This window comes from Vidua chalybeata, chromosome 2, assembly GCF_026979565.1.
Source record: "Vidua chalybeata isolate OUT-0048 chromosome 2, bVidCha1 merged haplotype, whole genome shotgun sequence".
Lineage (NCBI taxonomy): Eukaryota > Metazoa > Chordata > Aves > Passeriformes > Viduidae > Vidua > Vidua chalybeata.
The window spans coordinates 96,520,090-96,543,881 of NC_071531.1; the positions used below are offsets into that span (position 1 = coordinate 96,520,090).

Sequence of the window (23,792 nt, forward strand, 5' to 3'; positions counted from 1 at the left end):
GAGGAAACTAGACCCCTGAACTGACATTTTAAATACCACTGAAAGCCATAAGCACAGTCTGAAAAATCAGGATTGACATGCTTATTGCAATATGCTCCCAAAAATGTGACAAAATTCATTTTAGGCCATTTGTAGCATTTTCATCATTATTTGACTTCCAAACATTTGAGCTGTATGATCACACCTCTTCAGGACAGATGCTTATTAGCAGGGTAGCATGTGTGAACAGTGACAAGAGAAATGTTGTTTAATTATTTCAGAAACAAAAACATAATATGCAAAACTATCCCAACAATTTTTTTTTTAATTTTAGAGCAAAACTAAAGTTATTGAAAATAGCTTAATTCTGAACCATTTGAACGCCACAATTTAAAAAGCTGTTTATACCATCAGATAAATGAGCAGCACATACTAAAAATTAACAGATACAATTGCTCCCTGTTTATTGACAATTCCCTGAGGTGACTGTAGATAGAGGTGAGCAAAGCAGATGTTTTGTGTTTGTGTTCAGGAACATCACAATATTCATTTTAACGTAAGCTGCACTTTTTTTCTCTTTTCAAAATTTTGAAATCAAAGTCAGGGCAATCTTAACACTTTCTCTTTGGGACTATAGTGGGGCATGTGGATAACTCATGTCCCAGATTACTACAGATCATTCAGAGATTAAAACACATGAGAGCTCTGGCGCAAAGCAGTTTACAAGCTGCAAGTTCACTGGTGCTGAACAGCCTGGTGCACTGCTGTGACAGAGTGCACAGCCACAAAGACTGAGCTCAAAGCTGCTTCAGCAGAACTTACTTAGAAGCCACATCAGATGACTGGTTTGGGCTGCTCACAGTTCAGCTATTTCTGCAGAGTTTTATATTTGTGATATAGCTAAAACCTACAACTTCTATTCCAAAAGCAGCATGAGGGCTCAGGCACGATCAGGTGCTTACCTGTAAGCGCATCATTCTCCAACATTCCTCTGCACCAACTGCTACATTTACAAGTGGCACCAGTCCTTTACAATGTCTCTGCAATGTCTACCTTCTCACACTTACCTCATCATCCAGTTGTAGAGACTCAATCCACAGCCATTTGTAAACAGTGCCAATCCCAAAAATGCAAAAAAGAATTGTCAGGCAGTCCCCACTGAGATTTGCAAACAAAGTTGTAGGTTTAAATTTGCCTTTTTCTGACCTTCTTAGGCCCATACTACTTTCTTTTCCATGCACTGGGCTTTGGCCCTGTACATTTCTCAGCTTAGTCTTTTCCTGGCCCCAGGTTCTGCCTACTTACTTCAGGCTCGGCATTCCCTTTCCCCAGGTCAAAATTAAGGAGACAGGACAGAGCAGATTAACAGTACTGTCCTTTGGCTTGTAGGAACATCCCCATATTGCTGCTTCTCCTCATGAAAACAGCATCAGTTTTCAACAGCTGAAAGTCTGGAGATGACAGAAGGCCCTGCTTTGGCCACTAGAGTAAATACGACAGAGAGACAAAGGTATTGCTCCTCTACGAATACAGAAAGGAAGGCAATTTGCAAGAAAGTCAGAACATTCATACTATAGCAAGTTTCCCTTCAGGACCAGGCAAACTCCCAACACTCATTTGCAAACCAGAGGAAAAGGACAGAAAATTACTGTTTCTTTCCTATTCACTGCAGCTGCAATTACAGCACTTGCAAGAAACATTGAAACGTGTTTGCAAACACAGTCCTGGTATGTTCTTAGTTGTTGCAAAAAAGGTTTTATTTCAAGGAACACTTCACCACACCATTTCTACGCAGGCCGTCAGTACACACAAAATAGAGCAGTAATAGGCAACTTAAACAGTGAAAAAAATCAATTAGTCCAGAAATTAAAGTCATACAGCAAGAGCCCTTTCCCGGCACAGGCTCAGTTTAAGGTGGTTTGCCTCAGGAGCAGGCATTTCCTTGGCTGTCTAAAAATGGTGCTCAAGTAAGCATGAAAGAGCTCAGGACAAATCACTCTCTTCAGAAATTCCAATGCTGGGTCACAGCAGTTTGCTGCAATGCAGAACACGGACTTTATTCCTGAGGAGGAAAAAAAATTAATAAAAACCAATTTTATATCAGGAGAAATATTTTAAAAATTGAATTTTAACCCTAACCTCTGTTAGTTCCTTTACAGTAGAGTTCCTTTAGAACATCCAGCTCAGTATGATTCAGTAAGATCCAGTAAGAACCAGAGCCCATTCCAGACATAAGACCTTTACAATTAAACACTTCTTAACACTGATGGGAGCATCAAACACTCTTCTCTGGTAAAGTGGCCGGACAACACCCAGTAACTACACTGCTTCAGGAGAAGAACATTTAATACAGGGGATTTCACTACTTCTCACCTGTTTTCATTTGGAGAAACAAGGCTCAAATCTCTTCAGCATCTCTGAGTTGTCCAGTGCTCAGACAGGAACCCCATACCCCATGACCATACAACAGATATTTTAGAAACAAAGGCACAAAGTGCTTATTTACTGACAAAACAGTATTTGTGAGGTTTTTGTGAGCTACAGGGTGACGTGAATTAGTTCAAAATTTGCTTGATGAGGAAACTAGGATTAAAACAGGATGTCAGACTCAGCACCCCAGTAAGGTTACGAAACACTTATTGACTTGGAACTGATTTACATTTGCATCCAGGGAAGAAAAGCCAATTTGCTCTTGATAAGATACCTCTATCTTTATTTTCTCCAACTCATCTGCAAATCTACAAAGAACAAGTTATGGAAAGAAGGACAAGCAGAGTAAAATGAAAGATGGTAGAGATATCTTCCACAGATTTCTTAAGTCAATATATCAATATCAGATATATCAATTTTAAAAGCAGTTCAGAGTGAAGAATCATGAGAATTTAACAGGTTTCACAAAATTAAAAATTTAAGAACACAATTTTTTTTAGATTTAACATAATATGTAAGTTTGATTATTAAAATGTCAAAGAATTTAAGTTTTTAATCTAAAAATTAAATAGGATATTTCTAATGTCACTCCTTAGGAGGACAATTCTATAATTTTGGCCAGAATTCTGCATCAAAAAGAAACAGCATAAGCAAGATCAAGCAATAGAAGTATCTTAGAAAAAAACAAGTTTATTCATTCATATTTTAGGTAAATATGCAAATAGTCAGCAAAGCCTTTTTGCCATGACTGTAAACTTTTTATTTAAAAAATTATGTTAAAAACCAATACAGTAATTTCCATTAATGTTCTAAAAAAGTTTGTTCACATCTTGAAAGAAAATACATTAGCAACATCTCCCAGCAGAATCAATCTTTAAAAAAGTAAAACTCTAGGTGCAGAACATTTCTACAGTGTAGTATCTCTACATTTTAATTTATTCACATGATTGAATATCATTCACCTCTATTGTCTCTAGACCATGATCAAGAGCATTCCTTAAATAGAAGATATTCAATGATGTGTTACACATTGCCACAGATACTGACATTAGAAGAGTGCACAACTCAATTTAACTAACAAAGCAAGACCTTTCTATATGCTGCATTATAACAGTTAATTTAGCTATATGCCTTTAAAATCACGTATGTTTTCCAAGGAAAAATACTAAAAAAATCCATGGTCCAAATTCTGCTCCCACTTATATTCACAGGATAAGATAAGCACCATCAAATTGCAGTTTTTAGCTGAAAAGCATATAGAGAACCAGTTTGTTTGTGAGTATAAGGGAGAGAAGAACTTGCCCCATGTCTGTAAACATTCACATAATTCTGCAGTCAAAAGTGCCAGATAGGCAGCCTATCCGCAGTACAATTATTTCATTCAGAGAGGTGCTGGGGGAAAGGAGAAGACTATGGAACATTATTTTAGAGGCAAGTTAAAATGTTTTTATGTATTTTGGAAAGACATTCTCAGCTAGCTAAACCATACTCCAGTAAAACATAATCCACTTCTACCCAAATACAGTATAGCAAAATTTCCTAACTTTCTTGTTCAGACAAAGGAGTACTCAATTCAGCAGCAAGCCCATGACAGTATTTCCAAGCATAAGAAAAACCCACACACACCTCTGACCTACCCTCCCCTTAACATACTGCTGATGCTAACAGGAGATCCTCACACACAGGAAGAAAACATCTGAAAAACCATAAACTGACCTTGATTTATGCACACACAAGAAGTGTGCTTCTAGACAAAAGGTCATCTACAGCTTTAATTTCGTTTCAGTCCAGATCTCAGTCTATATTAACCACATATACCGTACAAAACATAACAGAAGGATAGGTGCTTATTCATACTATTAAATATACTTAGTCTCCCTACTCAGCTTGACAGTCAATTGCCCTATTTACAAAAACATCTGTTTGAATGTTCCTGATCCTCTAAGAAACCAAACATTGAACTCTTAAAATTAAAGAAGAGTAAATGATGCTCAGCAATTCACAGGATCAGACCCTGAATCAAACTGAATGCAATTCGTAAATTAAGTATGACATCTGACACAGCCTCCTGGAAACATTTTACCCTCAAATTTTCCCTTTCTTTCCCCAGCTCAGACCATGCTCCAACTATGGCAGAGACAGCCTCCAAAGTGAATAGGATCAGGCTCTGTCAAGCAAACACTGCAGTCTTTAGAAATGCCTGGTATTTACTGCCATCCACTCTGGGGCAGACTTGTCTGCAATGAAAATGGTGTTCCTGGTGTTGATGGATAGTTAGCAAAACCTTCAGGCTGAGCTGTATAGTTCTCCAGAGCAGAAGCAGAATGCGCCTTTAAGGAAGATAAGAAGTTAGGAAACAGCACTGACAAAAACAAGGAAACAAAAATCTAAATTAAGCACAATTTCAGCCACAATACCAGTCCTGTTCAAGCCAAAACAAATGGATTATAATCTGAAGTGTGCAAAGAATAGAGATGAACAAGGCATCTATACAAAGATGTTAATCTGTAGTGCAACTATTGCTCCGAAATACCAGAGAATGAAAAAAGCAGTTGGATTAAGAGGGGAAACAGAGAAGTGTTAATGGCATTTATTTTCCAGTGGAGTAAGCACCAGCTGATTTGGAAGGCACAGCTTAATCAGGAGCTGTAATACTTTAGTGACTCTGAACTTTCCTTCTCTTCATTGGTCAGGTAAATATGTATTAATTTTAGTGACTGGATCTTATAAATAAGAACAATTATGTTCTCAATGCAATCTGCATACATTTCTACAGAACAAATAAACTCCTGAGCTGCAAAAGCACGGTCTAGATGAAGTAACTTGCTTCTTACAATCCCCTGTTATGCAAGAAGGTATCTGACAATATGCTGCACTCTGAATAATACTTAGACACATGCTCCATTTCAACAACTGATGTGTCACAGAACAGAGAAAACATTAAGTCAAAGACACTCAGCTCTCTCTTTTAGTTCCATGTAGAGAAGGTCAAATTTCTTACAAGAGACTGTACAGAGGCTGTTTTTAACAAGACAAGCTAAACATATAAACACAAAGTCTGATGATTTTTTCAGTTAACTTATGTATGTTGAAGGGTGAAACAAGCTGTTTCATGGACAAGAGATGATGAAATTACACATTACCCAAAGCCACTTCAAGCTTATATTACAATTATATTTGTGGGAACTATCAAGAGAAAGGCACAACCACAATAGACACAAATTCAAGACATCTGATTACATGTGCAGAGGCACATAACTCATAACAAACGGTCCACAGAAATCTGTAAATTATTCAAATGTCAGACTGGAACTGAGCAGAAATTTTGCAATGGTACAGTCAGCTCATTAGATTTAACACAAACCCCATAAAAAATTAATTTGCATTATCTTTTCTTTAACTTCTCCCCATTTTACGAAGAGTTTTAGATAATGTTTTAATCTCATTTATGAAGCATTGTACACTGGCCTTGAGTAAGAAGTTAGCACAAGTTGGTTTTTATCATCATCCTTGTAATCAGTTCTCACACAATTTAGGGTTTTAATCATTTACTGACTTAAACTAATCCCAAGGAGTTAACAGGTAACATGCTCAAGAGATCACTGGAAATAGAACAGTATTAACAAATAGACACATTACCTGTAGTAGTGCTGACTGTGCAGCTGCACTGTGCTGCAATTCCTGTAAGGAAGATTGTGCGGCACTTTGGGGAAAGCCAGGGATACCAGGGAGAGATAAAAGACCAGGAAAAACTGCATTTCCTGGTGTCTGTAGTCCAGAAGTCAAGCTGAAACAATGTCAAAATGAGGCTATTTTTAGGAACACCTGCACCATGTTTTATCCTGTTTCCCTCTCTATAAGCTTATGTCTACATAAATTACAAAAGCAGTTATTTTTCTAAATCTCATAAAGGCCAGAATTTCTAAACTGAAGTTCAGTCTTTATCTACCTAAAAATTATTCATACATACACAAACCAAGATTGTCTGGAATACATCTAACGGGACTCAAAATGTTTTGTACCTCAACTGTGTTGACAGTTTGCACACAAAAAAAAAAACTTTACAGACAAGAATTTATGCTGACTACTTCCTTAAAATATCTAAGATTTTGTCTGCTATTACCTGTGTGTATTAATGGATACCCACGTGGAATCCATTCTTGTAAAAGCCTAGGAGGTGCCAAGTATCCTCATCTGGGAAACAAAATCACTGAGCACCTCACTGGATTAGACTGTCGTAACAGAGACTATTAAGGCCAACCTGTTTAGTCACTACCCTATCAGCTTCAAAAGACAAGTGGAAATCTAGTAGTGAACTAACTTTGAAAACTATCTGCAATTAGTAACTATGACTGAAAACATTGTCTACACACCTAAAATAAAATCAGTGTTTTGCTCAAGAGAAAAAGAAATAGTTCTGACCTCCTCCAAAAACAGTAACGTACCCAGCCTGTGCCACAAGTGCAGAGTTGAAGTTTGAGCTAAAGGCCGAGGCAAACCCTGGCAGGACCGGAGCTGGAGATGGGGCTGTGGCAGCTGCCGGCAACGGTGCAACTGCTGCTACTGCAGAAGATGCCTGGAGGCCAGGGAAAGAAGGGAGAGCAGGAGTGACAGAGGGTGTGTTAGAGACAGGAAAACCAGGGAAGGATGGGTTTGATGATCCCAGAGGTCCCTGGGCGACAGAAAAAAGGGAAGGGACAGCACTGGACAAGTTAAGCGAGAAGGGTGGAGCGGAGACTGTTGCGGAGGCAGCGAGTCCTGAGAGCACGGCGGCGGTGGAACTCGCATGGGGGCCGGACACGGCTGAAGCGCTTGTAGCCGGAGTGGCCAACAGAGGCCCGGGGAGAGTGACGGGCGGGGTCAGTGCTGGGTTACCAGTAAAAGCAAAGTTACTGGTTAGAGATGTGAAAGGAGGAAGTCCATTGAACACGGGGGCAATGGGAGCAGAGGAGCCATGTGGGGTGAGGGAAATGGAAGCCAGAGAACTGGAGTTGTTCAGAGGAGCACTCAGAGAGGAGAGCCCTGACAGCGCTGGGTTCAGAGAACTGGGTAAGCTGACGGGCACTGAAGCTGCTGAGGTGTATGCACGCCCGAGCCCTGACAGTCCTAGAGTGCCATGAGAAGGGCTGGCTGAATGAGAAGGACCTTTGAAGGCCGACAGGGTAGGACTCATGGGCTCTGTTTTGACCAAAACTGGGATACTTGTGGCAGCTGGGGCTGATGAAAGCTGCTGGTCAGGATTAGTAGGACTTGTGCCATGCAAGAGGGAGGCTGATGAGCCACAGTTGACTGGCATAACTGATGGTGAAGTGGTTAAAGGTGACTGTGCAGGCAATGTGGGAGGAGTGGAACTAGAATTGGCTACAGATGGGGATGGGAGACCTGGAAAAATAGCCAGCCCGGGTGTGGAGGAACGCTGTGTGTGGGGGGTGACTGATGGAGTGTAACATTTGTTGACAGAGGAAGTGGGAGGGTCAGAGTTTTGATTAGAAAGAGCAGATAAAGAAGCAAGCTCACTTGTCACAGCAGAAGGTAAAGCAGATGAATTGATTAATGAAGTGTCATTTGATGTCAGAAATCCCTTTAAGACAGACAAAATCGGGTTAGGCAAGCTAAGCGAGCCAGGAATGGTAGTGGCAGGAGAATTAGCAATTGTAGATGGAACAGGACTAGAAATCCCTTGGGCATTGGGCGGCAAGGACAAAGGGAGGCCAGCAAAGACTGATGACAACACAGCAGGATTATTAGCAGAAGCAACTGAAGAGGTTGCAGAGAACGGGAGGCCAGCAAATGGTGTAGCAGCAGATGCGAAAGCTTCAGTGGGGGCAGGTGTGGCACATGGAGTGGAAGAACCTTGTGGAGCTGGCATAGCAGCAGGGATAGAAGCCAGCCCAGAAAAAACTGAGGGGATAGGGGTAGAGGTTGCACTGTGAACAGATGTGACAGGAACACCAGGCAATGAAAGGGATTTGATGACAGTAGGGGTTGGGGTAGATGGCTGAGATGTATGGATGGAAGAGGAGACCTGTCCTGGGAAAACAGGAAGGACAGGGGTAGACATGTTCATCCCAGAGATGAGTGGAGTTGCAGGTGCTAATGGATGGCTTATTGCCTTGACAGGTGATGGGGTAGGGACTGGAGTAGCAGCAGGTGTTGAAGGATTAGAACCATGAGGAGTAAAGAGCTGATTCGTTTGTGCAGAAAAAGCTGCAAAGAAACAAAACCGGTAAGAATACTTGAAACTGTCAGAAATGTTTGAAATCAACACAAAAACATTTTATACAGCATTTCAAAATATGATACACAGGCAATAGCAAACACAAAATGTCTACATATAAACAATGAACAGCGGGGCCTATGAAAACAAACCAAAAAGGTACACACAAACACATCACACAAATCATACACCATGTGGGCTAATACTCCCTTTTAAAAACATTCTGTGTGACATCTGCTACCTCTTCATGATCTCATGCAAAACAGTTAGAAACTCAAATGCACTCTCTAAGAACATCTAAGTGACACAGGTGAACACCCTCCCTCTGGTCCCTAACATTTGGCAGTACCCAAACCAGATCTAATATTCCATCAGCATCAGATCACCTGGGCTCCTCTGCATCCACTCTCACTGAAGGTCAGAATTTCCTTCAGAACCAGTTAATTCAATGTATCATGATTTCAGAGAAGTTTAGTCAACAACTGAAGAAAGCTGATTTCAGGTGCTGGTAGTTTTCTTTCCTTCAAAATCAGGTCATTCTCTTCACTGTGCTTCCTTCAGATTTTGATTCTAAGAAGGTACACTTTGAAATTCATGTATCACACTACAGTATTAAACTAACATTGGCACTTGACTTTCTCAACAAGTATTTTTAGGAATCTTTAGTCAGGTGTCTGTAATAAAGACAAGTACCTGCCACTAAAAGTATCAGCTTGTGTCAATCCTACAAAGTAAGTTAGAGACATCAGTCAAGCTACAGGAAAACAGGCACACTGTCAATGGGGAGGTGGAGGTTAATGGAAAGGAGCTGCATTTATGAATACTGGCATGTCAAAAGTTTCAATATGCCTGCCTCTAGTTTCCTGTGGAACATGAATATGTTAATAAATTATTCCTCTCAAACAACCTTTGTGCTTTATTTTACTTTTGGAATAATCTGTTTAAATGTAAGCAAGACACTCATCCAACCATTCAAACTCACCACCCATAACTCTAGCAGCCTTCATGTCTCTTGCTTGATTTCTACACATAATTCTACACGCAAATCCAGAAAATCACTCTTTAAAATCTTGGACCTAAGTTGATATAACAAAGTCCTATTCTATGTATGTTGAAACTCGAAAACAAGTAAATCTGCCAAAAAAAAATTTTTTTTACATACTCTTTTCAAAAATACCCCAGACTGCCCAACTCTGGATTGTGTTCTTTTTCTCATTCTATTTCCAAGCTGAAGACTCTCCCAAAGATCATAGTTATTTAATCCTGACAGCTAAGATAATCATGAATGAAATACAGCTGTACTAGAACCCAGAGCTGAACTTTTCTTCCCAAGAGAATATTTCATTCCTTACACTGTATTCATTTAGCTGTATGAACTATGTAAAAATACATGCACACTTAGAGAGGGGTATACAAGAATGAAGTGATTCTTCAAAACATTTCTGTAGAACCATCCCTGGACATAGAGAAGGAAATACAAAACATAACTTTTTTTTCGTCCCTAGGAATATTTACAGTAGCTAAACTTATCACAGTCATTTTATCTATTTGCAGCATTTAATATGCCTGACTCAGTGGTCAGTAAATTCTCAGTTTGTATTTGTAAAATCTAACAACATGTTATCAAAGCCTTTTTAAAAGTAGTTCCTAATGGGATTTATTATTATGCTTTGTACTAAGTGTACAAAGCATCACACAAATAAAAACAATAAAAAGTGCACAGCTGTCTTGGTAAAAAGAACAGGATCTTACAGGGTAAGACAAAAGTGCAGGTAGACATAGTTGGATCTAATGCTCTGGGATAAGACATTCAAAAACCTCTAAATCTCTCTCATATTCCTACTTTCCTATTGCAACTGATCTACAAGGTTAAAATGTCAATGAGTTTTCCAATAGATATCCAGAGTTTTAAAAATTGCAAAGATTTACTCAAGTATTTAAATGCATGACATTGCAAAGGGTATTTTGATTTAGTTTTTAGCATGATTTCTCACATACTTATATAATGATGAATACAAAAAACTTCGATAAGCTAACACAAAAGAATGAATTTTAATGTTTGAATACTTTTAAGTACAAGTGTCTGATGATTTGTTTTTTCTATACTATCAAGAGATTCTATTCCACATACTTAGTGTCTACATACTTAAAGGCTAATGAAGATCCCACTAAACAAGTTCTTAACATTTTCTGAACAAATAACAAAGATACAATACACACAAAAATCCCCTGTGGATTTGCAATTTACCTTGATTTTGGGAAGGTTTTGCCTGGCTGGAAAGGTCCTCATTTTCTAAACAGAGAACAGTAGCTTATTATTGAAAAGCAAATGAAACTCCAGCAGTGAATGATCCACTCCCAGCAATTAACCAGGAAAAACAACATGAATATTTTTAAAGATATGCATGCCTTACCTGATACCACTTGATTAGTAGTGTATGGTGGAGGAGCTGGTAAGCCTGGAGCAATGACATTGGCCATTGGAACTAAGCCAGCATTGTTGTAAGCACCTAAAATAACAAAGGCAATACACATCCCTGTCGTCAGAAGAACCAGTAAGCATCTTCACGTTTTAAAAAATATTTTCAAGACTGTAAGACATTCCTTCACCAAAAAGCTAGACCAGTAAACTATCCAGGCTGGATGTTGGCTTTTGCACATGTCTGCCTGAAGGGCATGCACTGTGATCCAAATTTTACTAAGGGCAATTATCTTAAGAGAGACTGAAAAAGTCAGGTTTCAATTCCTTTCAGTTCTATTTTGCCGGAAAAAAACTCAGAGGTCTGCTGATGTCTGCAGCATCACTGGTTCCCTTCCTATTTTTAATTTAAAGGATGTTGCAACTCCTTCTTCAGCATTAAAGCCAGACAAAGGAGCCAAAAACAGATCAGTAACCATGACCCTTTAACACTAGCCAGAAAATTCAGAGAAAAAACAATCCTTCTCAAATACTTAATTTAGTATTCTTCAATATTTCCTTAAATATTAAGAAATTCAAGTGGGTTAGCAAAGTATTTTAATATAAAATTCTTACAGCAACTAACATATTAAATATACATTTTTCCTCTGTTATTTTTTGGAGCAACTGAAACTGTTGCATTGCTGTGGTATACAGTTCTGATAAAACACATCTGAATTTAAACTGCATGAACACAAACACATTTCACAGTGGCCTTGAATTAATAGTTTAAGAGCATAAGAACTTGGGCTTCACAGGAAAAGGTAGCACTTGAACAATACTGAAAGTGCACTAATTTGTCATTTAGAAGTCCTTTCTCATTTCATACTTTCATAGTAATTCCACCTGATGTTAAGATTTCTTGCACAACAACTCTTGCCTGAAAATCAGAAAAGCAACTAACAATCACTGCATCACTCAGGAAGGAAGTGCCTCATTTCAAGAGGCAGAACACAATTCATTACCACTGACTAAAAACAATCACATTCAATAGTTTCAGGTCAGCATCTGCAATCTCACTAAACACACACATACACATATATATAATTTCACCAGTAAAGAGTTCTGTTGTCACAAGAGCTTTCTTAAAAAACACGTTACAGCCTAGTAAGGCCCTGAAACCTCAAAAGCTCATTCATATCCTAAAACTATATTTCTACCTAAATACCTAAAACTGTATTTCTATCCTGCCACAGGCCAAATTTTGTGCTTTAAGATACTTTGGATAGGATTTATTCAATACAAATTTGAGTTAGTTTGCAAGCTTTCTGTACGGCTTCTTGCGAACAAGTAATTTCCTGGGCATAAATAATCAGTCTTAGTTTAGCCACTAGTAATGCCCATTTTTCTAAAATGGCTATAAAAAGACTTGCAGACATCAAGTTGATTAGATGACTCAGCCTTCAGCTTGCTTGCTAGGAGTTCTGCTTCACTTTCTTATCAACTCCCTGAAATCCCCAACATCAGTGAAAAGCAAGAGTCCTAACCAGAGCACTCCTTGTTCTGCAATACAGAATTTCAAGATTAGAAGAGCCTTTCAGCTGCCTGCCAGACCTGAATCTGACTTCTTTAAGTATTCTAAGCTTTCTTCCAAAGAAAGGGCAATTGCCTTGCCCCCTTCCAAAAATGCCTTGAGTCTAACAATTGATGCAGCAGAGCAAAGAGAGGAGCTTATGAATAAAGGCTCAATCTTACTTAAGGCACTAGGCTAGAAATAGAGCAACAGCAGGAAAAGCAATCAGTATTACCCTTCTGAGACTGAAATCTACTTTTCTTTTAGGAAACTGTTTGCTCTCCATTATCATGGACAGAAGGTAAAGCTGAATGCAAGTGAGAAACAGATTACAGCCTTTCAGCAAGTTCCTACATAGTTCCACCCAATTCAGGGCCGTGGCTGACCATATCCCAAGGTGGGTTCTACAGCAACAAGTCAGACTTGTCAAGCCAAAGCACAAGCCTTGGCCAAGTGTTACAACAAAGCCAAAGCCCTTGTCTTGTCTAATATGCACAATGCCTCTCGTAAATTAAATCTTTTGTCATCAGAACAGGATTGTGAATTTTTCTTATGGATGTTGGAAAAAGAAGTCAATATATTCCTGTTTTTATCAATTCTGCTGTCATGAAAGAAAAGGTAGAAACCAGTACCTAGAGCATGCTCAGGGAGCAGAAGCCAATTTCAGATATGACCATGGTCAGAGAAACCAACACTTGACACATTACTTAAAAGGCAAATGCATGAACAATAGCATCAACCTAGAACACATAGAAACCTTACTTGGTGCAATAGTTGCATGTGGCCGACATGGTGGGATGGGGTATGGAACAGGTTTGTGTGGATTGTACGTTGATGGAGCCTACATAAACAAAAAACAAATGGAAAAAGCAATAGTGAAAGCATCACCTAATGTTTCTCAGACAAAAAGCTAACATTCAGATACTACTACAGACAGGCATTCTTTACTATAAATATAGGTGATATGAAATTATTTTCATAATATCCAGAGTGACAGCAAGTATTTCACTCTTTCTGAAAAGAGTGAAACAAATATCACTAGTATACCTTTAGATTTTAATAGAAAACTGAGCACAAGTGGGAAAGGGAGTTCCTTTCTGCCTTGCAGTTCTCATACTCTGTAGTCTTGGACTGACTTCTCATTTTAGAGGTTTAGCACATTTAAAACTAGCAAATAATTCTGAAGGTACCTATGTTTTTAAAACAATACAGCTTTGTGGGAAATATCTCATAATAGAAGTGATAATAAAACATTTGGACAATACTTCTAAGTAGTAACAGGTTCACTGAAAGTTTGTCCCATATGCTCAAAAATTTTGAAATACAGATCAGCTGTGTTAAAAAACAAGAACCTCTTTCTAAGGCACTGCTGTAATTCAAGTTTCAAAGATGGAGGCATTTTCTGTGTTCATGTGAGAAATCCTCAGAGAGCAGCTCATGATGGATAACGAAAAATGCTTTTAGTTTTCTCTTCTGCTACTCTCATTTAAATTCTGTCTTCAAATGCACATACACTGTATCCAGTAGAGAATTCTCCCCCTCTACAGATAAAAACTAGAGCTCATTTTCAAATTAAATAAAAAATACTAGGTCATATTCATTGCAGAAGTTTAACTTCAATTAAATTGCTGCTCTACAGTCTTCTTGCAACATAACAGCATTTTATAAAAAAGCCTTGTTGAATTGGCTGGTAATTGTTTTGGGGATTTTTAAAGTTTCATTTATTTATTAATTTTTAGACATACTGGTTTGGATGGTCCAAGTATACGAGCTGCTATTCCCTTTCCTTCATTAGTACATTCTTCTGTGTCCTTCTTGATAGGGGTTCCCTGAAAGAAAAGAAAATTAAACCAAGCATTAATTTAGAAGCAAATCTTGATGTACAATTTCTGCCTTTTTTTTTTTTACTGAACCACATTTCAGTTTTTGAACATTCCAAAAGTAACCATGTTTGTCAGGAAAAAACCTAACCCAACTAACTATTTTAGACTTGTAAAGAAATGTAAAGTAAGAGCATTCCAATAGCTTGGTTTGTAACACTGAGGTTTTGTAAAGAGAGGCATTTTAAACAGTGCATGTTGATGATGGAATTCTGCATTTTGACTTGTGGACATGATAACATTAATTTCAGTTGATTTTGCTGTCTCTTAAGTGTTCACAGGAAATGTTTGACATGCTTAAGTGACACACTAAGATTAGAAGTAGTACCGTAGTGATCATATTAGGTCACTTTATCACCTACCAGCAAGCCTCTTGACACTTCTCCTGATTCTGCCAAACACTGCTGGAGTTTACAATGTTTTCCTGATATGAACAATGTCTTATTTATGACATTGTTCAGGTAATCTTTACCTGAAGCAGCAGAGAAAGAATGGGCAAATAAAAATAATCCAAGTTCCCTATAAATGTTGAATGGGGTAAAACAAACAAACGAACCAACCCAACAAACACACTTTGGTTTTGATTCCACTCCTCCTTCCATGTATATGAATTCTGGGTTTGGTTATACTACAGTGAATCTTAAAATCAAGGTTCATTTGTGAAAAGCAAAAGTATAGGACCATGCTTACTGGAAAAATTCCATTTATGCGGCTTGGTTTGCCCTTGGGATAAGGATTGCCAGGAATCATGCCACACGATGATATCATAGCATGAGGAGCCTTACAACCTGTTTTTGAAGCCTGGAAAATAATCAAGAAAGAACATTATTTGCTATCACATTCAATGCTCTAAAGAAACTAGTTACTATTTCATAACATTTGGACTGTGTGAATCAACCTACACAGAACAACTGAAGTCTGTGTCTCAAGTCTTATTCCAAATAATCTAAATAGTGTAAACTTCTGTCAAAATCCCCCTCTGCTTACACTGAACTTGGGCTTAAGAACTTGGTGTTCTCTAAAACAAAACACAAACTGTTTCCTCCAGCATTGGTTGAAATTCTGTGTCATTTTTTCCATATGTTCCTAATGCCTGACAAAAACTTCTCCTTTTGTTGCACATGCTCTTATCTTTTTGCAGTTGCTTGTTTGTCTTACACTAGTAGCTCCCAGAAGTCCTCATGCTAAGCCCTGACCCCACAGTGACCACAAGGATACAAACACAATCCTAACAGAACCAAGGGTATTATGAGTTTATCTCGATTACCTGTTCAAGAATTCTTCTGCATCTTTTCTTCTCTGACATATTAATTCTGAACAGATCTTCAATCAGGCGATAATTCTGAGCATCAACAATGTTGCTGTAAAGACATTGACAGACAATTACTGCCATTCCATTTGCATAAGCTAAAACAATGCACTGTGGTATTCACATTCTCGGAACAGAGAGAGACATGATTCTCTCTCCCAGGATTTTTCCTGGGAAGTTGTAAGATGCAGTGAGAAAGTTCAGAGAAAGAAGAAAACAATTCTTATCTCTATTCGCTGCTCCTGTTGTTTAGCACATGTAGAATGTGTTATAAAAATTGGTTATCAAAGAGTGATTTGTTAATTGGACACTGGTGGAAGTTGTTTAGATTGATTAACCAATTAAGTCAAAGCTGTGTCGTGACTGTCTGGAGACAGTCACAGGTCTTTCTTAAATATCTTTTTAGTATGATATAGTTCTAGTATAGTATGGTATTAATGTAATATAATTTAGCATAATAAAAGCAATTTATTTAGCCTTATACAACATAGAATCAGAGCACGTTATTCTCCACGCGGGGGGGGTCACATGGCTTCAATAATGCACCCTGAAAAGTGACCCACACTTAGCCACTACCCAAAAGCACATTAAAAATCCATAAATAGTTCAGATCATAATATTACTATTATTATTAAAAATCCTAGGCTTAAATAGGGACTTCATACCTGTAAGTAAAACTATTAGAACTAAATATCAATACAGAACAATGGATGATGACAGCTAAACTTTATTGCAAGAGTAACTATGTAGAACAAATAAATTTTGCATTACAACAGTGATGTCTTGAGACTTAAGGCATCAACAGTTCACTAAAAAGCTTTAATTACTGCTAACACCCAATTCCTAGCACAGCAGAAAACCAGCAGCTACTCAGTTTGCCACCACTTCTTGCCAGTCTGGTAGAAAACCAAGCTTTCATCTAATTTACTTTACAATTAAAAAGATAATTCCTGTTAAATCTCTCTAAGTTCTGCAGAGCTAGTGAAAGCCTTCATAATGTTCCAAAAGGTACTCCTCCTCTCTCTTCTTCCCCAAACAACACTAGACACACCACAGAGAACAAAATATGTGACTACAAGGAGACCAATGCCTGCTTCTACCCACCTTATTCAAAATGCTGACCAATTTTTTACCAGCACCTCTCTGTCAAATATTACCTGTGCCACCTAAACTACTGGAAATACAATACAGCATCAAAAAGGAGGACTCCTCAAATGAGGATATTAGACAGAAATTAAATCAGCAAAACATTGAATGAAGACATGAAAAACACCTCAAAGAACAGTATTAAAATGTGAATGAGCTTTCAGCTTTGTTCACTATTCCTGATTAATGAAGTAAGCAGCACATAGATTTGGGTTAGGATCTGTAATCGTGACTCCCTTACTTTGCTCTATTACTGTAGAAATTCAACAGCTAAGGAAGTTATTGTGCTTTCTCCCCTCATCAGCTGAAATGTAGCAACTGAAGAGCCCAAGAACTCCAGTCTCATTATGAGAAGGCAACAGGTTAGTCTTGTGCCAGTAACTTTCCTTTGGCTACTGTTTTGTTTTGGTCTGAAATAGACTAGGAGCACTGACATGACTTCCTTAAGCTCAACTCCTAAAGCAAAATCATGTCTGTATCCTCAGTCTTAACTGTTTTATGGATATTTGTGCCATGAAATTATATGCCCCAGGAAGTTCAAGCAGGCAGTAATACAGCATTCACAGGGAAGACAGATATGCTTAAAGCAAAAAAACCTAAACAACCCAAAAAAGAACAATACTTTATAAAATAAATCCCCTGAACCAAGCAGAAGAGTTCCATTTTAAATATGTGTAATGGATCCTTTGGAGCAGCTCTGTTCACTAGGAAAACCCCAACTTTCTCTGTAAATATCAATTTAGAATATTTATTTTTTATAGACAGTAGATTTGCCAGTTTAAGAGATCCATTTACTTACCTCATTTCTACATATGTAATATTTAGAGGACTTTGCACAAAAGGGTAAATTCCCAGAATTTCCTGGCCTCAAGTCTTCCAGATTTCAGTGAGCAGAGAAATAAGCTTAAGGCCCTCTTTGTTCTCTACAACATTTGAAGACCACAGTAAAAACACCACCAACGTGCAGTCTTCCAGCAGGCAGAAGCTCACACAGCAGCAAGCACAAGACTCAAATGAACTATGGAGTTTTCCACAGTCACAGAATTATTGGTTGGAAGGACCTTAAATGTCATCTAGCTCCAAAGCCCCTTCAGGTGAGCAGAGACACCTTTTACTAGACCAGGTTGCTCAGAGCCCCATCCAGCCTGGCCTTGAACATTTCCAGGGATGGTAACTTCTCTGGGCAACCTGTGCCAATGCCTCACCATCCTCACAGCAAACAATTTTTTTCCCAATATCCACTTTAAACCTACTCTCTTTCAGTGTGAAGCCATTCCTCTTGTCCTGTAACTACACTCCAGCTCTCTTGAAGGCTCCCTTCAGGTACCAGAAGGCTGCAATTAGATCACCCCAACTCATCCCAGGCCAAACAAACCCAATTCTCTCAGCCTTATGTCTACTTCTACAATGTCTGCGTCTAATTAGTTAGTCTTTTAAACAGCCCCATCAGTAATGGATCTCTGCTTTACCTTAACCAGGCACAGTGCTTCCTTCTAGGAGAGCTAAAGTTTTATATCCTCAAACATGAGTTAAACCAATACAAGTTAAGGAACACAGCAGAAGAGATACTTACGAAGCCAAGATTTCAAGGGCAATAAGTTTATCTTTACTGAAGGTGAAGCAGTTGAGAATATTAACCATTTTTGATGCTGGAACTGCCACTATTTTCTGATAAGAAAGAAAGAAAGAAGTGTGTATAAAATAAAACAGTACAAGTGTTTTAAACTCAGAATACAATTCTGTATCAGCTTCATATGGTATATTTCAGTAAACTTTTAACAGCCTCTCTCTCCCATTGGGAAGGAGACTCTATATGCTAAATTCTGAACAAGCACCTCCAAAAGGCACTCACCAAAAGCAAAGAAATCAGGAGAGTTAACAAGAGTTAAAAAGGGTTACATCTCCTTCTGTGATACACAGGAAGGTAAAAGTCACTTTAGTCAGAAAAGATACGCCAATTAGAAGTATGAAATTTCATAGCTTGGTACCACTGAAGGAGATGAAGAAGAAACTTTGAAGATTTTGCAGAGTATATTGACTCATCAGTTGGAAAGTAGGTGTCATAAAATTAAAATGGCATTAAGAGAGCAAATTTATTCTGCAAGAACATGCCACAAGAACTTACATGTTGTAAAGCCTTTATTGCCTTAAGCTGCGGTTCTGCCCAGGAGAAGTATCTCAGTAATTCAACAACCTGCAACAGTAAGGCCTTCCATTAATCTTTCAGATCTATTAAAAATGTATGTTAACAGCATCAATATGACCCTCCCACTTTTGGAGCACACTGGTATACTGGTAAAAAACATCTGTCTGTGATGTCTGATTGTCGGTGCCTACCAGCATCTAACCGTTTTTTTATTTCTAAGTAGGCAGCTAAAAATTCTATGTTATGAGATAAAGATTTTCCATGGAAATATTTTAAATACTTACTTTTTGACATCTATTTGCATATATGAATACCAACACCACTGTATTACAATACGTAAAAGAAAAAAAAAAAAATCAAGTATCTCTCCAAGTATCTCTCAAGTATCTTTTATCAACTATCAGGATCCAAAACATACTCCCAAACATACACCAAGAAAAGCTAGCAGGAAAAGAAAGAGGAAAAAGAAAATCTACATATTACCATGCTATACATTATCTCTATTTAGACAATACACACAAAGTAATTCTAAACTCCATTACAATAAATTTATACAACTTTCCAGACACAAAAAGAATGAAAATGTAGTGATTTTGATGACATAACAACTTTGAACTCTTTTTAATATTGCCATGCTGATATAATAACAAGGAATTAAATTCTCCTCAATAAATACAAAAACCTAATATGATCAACCTCAGCATGACTGGAGACAATCAGTTTGTATTACTGAATACACAAAAACAATAGCTCCCATTAAACTAGTAACAGTGTTGACTTTACCTGTTCACTAGAAAAGTATCCATGAACATATTCAATAGCTTTTAATTTGTACTCAGTCAACACAGCCTAAAAGATATAGAAAAAAAAAGGATGCATAATTAGTGACTCAAAAATTATAATTACAGCACAACCATCTGCTAATATATTAATCTAAAATCTGCCCCTACAAAGTGACATTTGTATTAATTACATTGCAGCATTTTGAAGTAACAGTGTACTTCTTAGGTAACTGAAAACAGTGAAAAGCAGGAAGATGTGATTTAATTCTTCTGTTAAAAAAATACTCAGTTTTTTATTTACTTGATTTTGCTTTTTTGTCGTTGTTTATAACTGTGATGAGAGAACATCATCACTCTCCTTTTTGCTCCAATGATTTACATCAACTTGAACAAGATAATACAGTTGATTATTCAGGCAATCGCTCTGTATGGCCCCTGTAAACTAACTGACAAAGTATTTTACTTTGGTGAATTTATGAAGAAATTGGATAATGAGTCTATACAGACAGAATTAAATACACAACAAAACTTGGTCCAGAGATGGATACTGTCTTATCATTATTGTTATGCATTCCAAATTTTAACATGCATACCAGTCAAAGCACAGTACTTTAATGCAGCACTGGCAGTTGTATTGATAACTATATGAGCTGTCTAATAGCCAGGACCTCCTTCCTCCCCTGTACCCAGCCCTCTGTGACAGGTACAAGATGTAAAGACAGCAAACAGCTGAATTCCTGCCCCAAGCCAGTGAAAACGCCTTTCTTCCATAGTTTCCAAGTACCCCCTCTAATGCTACATCTCAGGTATTCTCAAACCATCTTTAGCTTTAATCACACACCCACTTCTATCTTCCTCCCAACAGCCCTAGAAACTACCCCTACCCCTTGCTTTTTTGTTCCTGTCCCTCCAGACAGACATGAAGGTCTCCATCACTGCAGCCTGACTGTGAATGAGTAGCACAGGTGCCCAGAAATCCACCTGGATAATATTTGAGGCAACCCTCTTCCTTTCTGTACCTCATTAAGAGACAAACACTCCCAGACACACTGAAGTCACAGGGGAGAAAGAATTTCTGTCTTCATGCTCATTTTTTCTTCTATTCCGTCCTACTCTTCATGTGTTTTGGAAAAAAGCAGGGTATGTCTTTTTTTTTTTACTGAAACAAATGTTACTTTACCTTCTTAAATCAACAACTGAATGACTTTGTAACAAGAGTACAAACACAAAGCACTGCTATGCATATTTATAGAAGGAACAAACAAACAAAACCCCCAAAGTTTATTTTGCTAGTACTTGTACATATATACAGGGGAAAACAGAAGTAAACTACACATGAAGACATTTAAATAATTGATCCTGCTAACTGTAGGACTGAAAATGGAACATGCCAACACAACAAACTTGTAAACCACATAATAAAGAAGGTTCTACCACAGAGCTAGAAATGAAGCTTAAACAAAAACATAGCTACAAAATCACAGAACCAGCATTTGGACAATTAATGTTACACCACAACAGCACAACTATTATTAACAGAGCACAGCACTGATCCTTAGATCAACAGCAAGTTGGAATACAGGAATACAAGCAGATAGCAAAGGAAACATAATTGCCTAAAATAACATGCCTTAAACCCTTGTGTCTTAAGTCTTTAGTAATCACAGAGCATTTTCTGAAGGACTGCACTGCAGTAATATAATTGAAACATTACTCCCTCCCACCATCAATCATCAGAGAAAGCATTCATGTGCTAGTCGTTCCTTATTTTTTTTTTTTGTAGTCCCCAAATTTTCCACACAAATTCATAAGTTGGGAGGGAAGTCCACACCCTGAAATATCTTAGACTGTCATGTTTTTAGCTGTTTTATGAAAGAGACCTTATGACTATGACCTTATGCAAAAATGTAGTTGTAATAAGAAAAACACCCCGGGGCTTCCATTGAACAGTTTTATACCTCAATAGGGTTTTATACCTCGATATGTTGCAAAATAATAATACTGCAATTGCAGCCATCACTGCCTCATGCCGAAGAGAAACTGAACTGAAACTCAACTCTGAGTCCAAACAAAGGAAATTTACATCTCTTAGACAAACCAACATAACAAAAAATTCTACTTAATGCAAAAATGCTATGGATTGCTGTTGTGCCACAAGGAAATCTCATCTGAAACAAGCCCTTCATTGTCACGCCAAGACACCTTCGGCAGGTAAACTGTTCTACTGTGACACTTAAATAACCTCTGCTTAACTGCAACAAAATACATCATCACAGGTTTCTGCTTCCCAGGCAAAACCAGAAACATTAATCTCAAAGGTTCTGATTTTTTTTTCTCTCCTTTTCTCCTTCTACCATTCAGGGAAGCGTGCCAACCACTAACCTCGAGCTCTCCTGTCAAAGCAGGACCCCGTGCAGAAACCAGAGCCCTGCCAGACACAAGGAAGCCCAGGTTTGTACCTCTTCTCACCACAACCTGCAGTATTTTGTTCAGAGAGTTTATAAACGGGAGATAAAGAAGCACACCTCAGAGTACGCATCAAAACGCAGGATTGACATCCCAGAGGAAGAAGGTGTGCACACAGTCACTCCCAAGCTGTGGGAGACATGACTTCCAACAAGGACAACAGCGTGCAGCTCAGAAATCGCTGTTCTCACGTCCTATTTGTGCACTGTACCTCCTAAACCAGTGTATAAAAGGTGGGTACTTCACACTGTCTCCGAACAGGCCAAGCAAACTCAGCCCTTCCCCTCAAATAAGACATGCTTGGCTACTTTGGTTTTCTTCCTCATCCTCCTTGAAAGTGAAAATGCTGCAGTAACTTTATCCAAGTGCTTATTTCCAATGAGGGCTCAAGATCATCCAAACGCAACCACCCCTGCTATGAGCAGGGACACCTCCCACTACACCAGGCTGCCCAAGGTCTTATCTAACCTGGCCCTGAACACTGCCAGGATTGGGGCATCCCTGGAACCTGTTCCACTGCCTCACCACCTCTACAGTAAAGAATTTCTTGTTAATATCTAAGCTGAATATCCCCCTCCTTTCAATTTGTAGCCATTACTCCTTGCCGTATAGTCCATCACCAAATGATTAAACTAACACACACAACGAGAATTTACCTTCCTAATTTCATCCAGCACGGTTTCAAATGATTTCTTATCCATCTTGATTATTGCCGACACTTAAACGTGGAGGAAATAATACTAGTAATAAAAAAAACCTAAATGTCTTTGAACATACAGGAAAAAAATTACTTTAAAAAAAAAAAATATATATATATATATATAAAATGCCGGGCACGGAAGGGGGCCGGGGCTGTCCTCGGGGATGGAGCGCTGCCGCCTCTGCAGTGGGGGACACGGAGACAAAGGCGCCCTCCGGGAGCCGCCCGGTGCGCCCGCTCCCCGCGCGTCCCGCGGGCGCTCCGGCGGGCGCAGGGGTCGCGGCGGCGGCAGGAAGGGAAGGGAAGGGAAGGGAAGGGAGGGGAAGGGAAGGGCGGCAGCCGCCCCGCTCAGCACGCGGCACCGCGGCCCGGGGCGCCCCCGCAGAGCATCGTTCGCGGCGCCGCCGCCCTGCGATCTCGGCGGGCAGAGCCGGGGCGGACGCGGGTGGCCCCCAGGGCAGGCGGGCCAGGCGAGGAAGGCGGCCCGGGAGCGGCGTGAACCCACGCAGACAGTGCACCCCCTCCGCCGGTCCCGCCTCCCTGCCGTCGCGTCCTTATGGCATCACAGCGCGGAGCCAAGGCCCTTTCCCACGCTGGGCGACGATAGCGATGCCTGCGCGGGTGCGGCAAGGACGCGGGGCGGACTCGCCCCTCGCCCAGCTCCCGGCGCCGCGCCGGAGCGCTGAGCGCTGTCCCGGGGCACAGCCGCGCCCGGCCCGCGCCGCCGCCGCCCCCGGTCTCGGGCCCGGCACGGCGCGAGGAGCAG

The 23,792-nt window shown here is 39.3% G+C and overlaps 1 protein-coding gene across 3 annotated transcripts; it reads right to left on the reverse strand.

Annotated features, from left to right (window-relative positions):
• Positions 1–1,952: 1,952 nt before the first annotated feature.
• On the reverse strand, positions 1,953–23,531 carry PROSER1 (proline and serine rich 1). Of its 3 annotated transcripts, XM_053935223.1 has the most exons (14): positions 22,983–23,531; positions 19,862–19,927; positions 19,058–19,126; positions 18,506–18,600; positions 15,745–15,838; positions 15,168–15,278; positions 14,343–14,426; positions 13,360–13,438; positions 11,041–11,136; positions 10,875–10,919; positions 8,435–8,616; positions 6,855–6,985; positions 6,049–6,196; positions 3,080–4,739 (listed from the first exon to the last, which is right to left on the reverse strand). In XM_053935223.1, the coding sequence occupies exons 1-14, from the start codon at positions 23,025–23,027 to the stop codon at positions 4,617–4,619; spliced, it is 1,368 nt and encodes a 455-aa protein (XP_053791198.1). In that variant the 5' UTR covers positions 23,028–23,531; the 3' UTR covers positions 3,080–4,616. The 3 variants fall into 3 exon arrangements, with proteins under 3 accessions (XP_053791197.1, XP_053791198.1, XP_053791196.1); XM_053935222.1 differs by lacking the exon at positions 3,080–4,739 and adding an exon at positions 1,953–2,041 and having other exon boundaries at positions 6,855–8,616; XM_053935221.1 differs by having other exon boundaries at positions 6,855–8,616.
• Between the last annotated feature and the right edge of the window lie 261 nt (positions 23,532–23,792).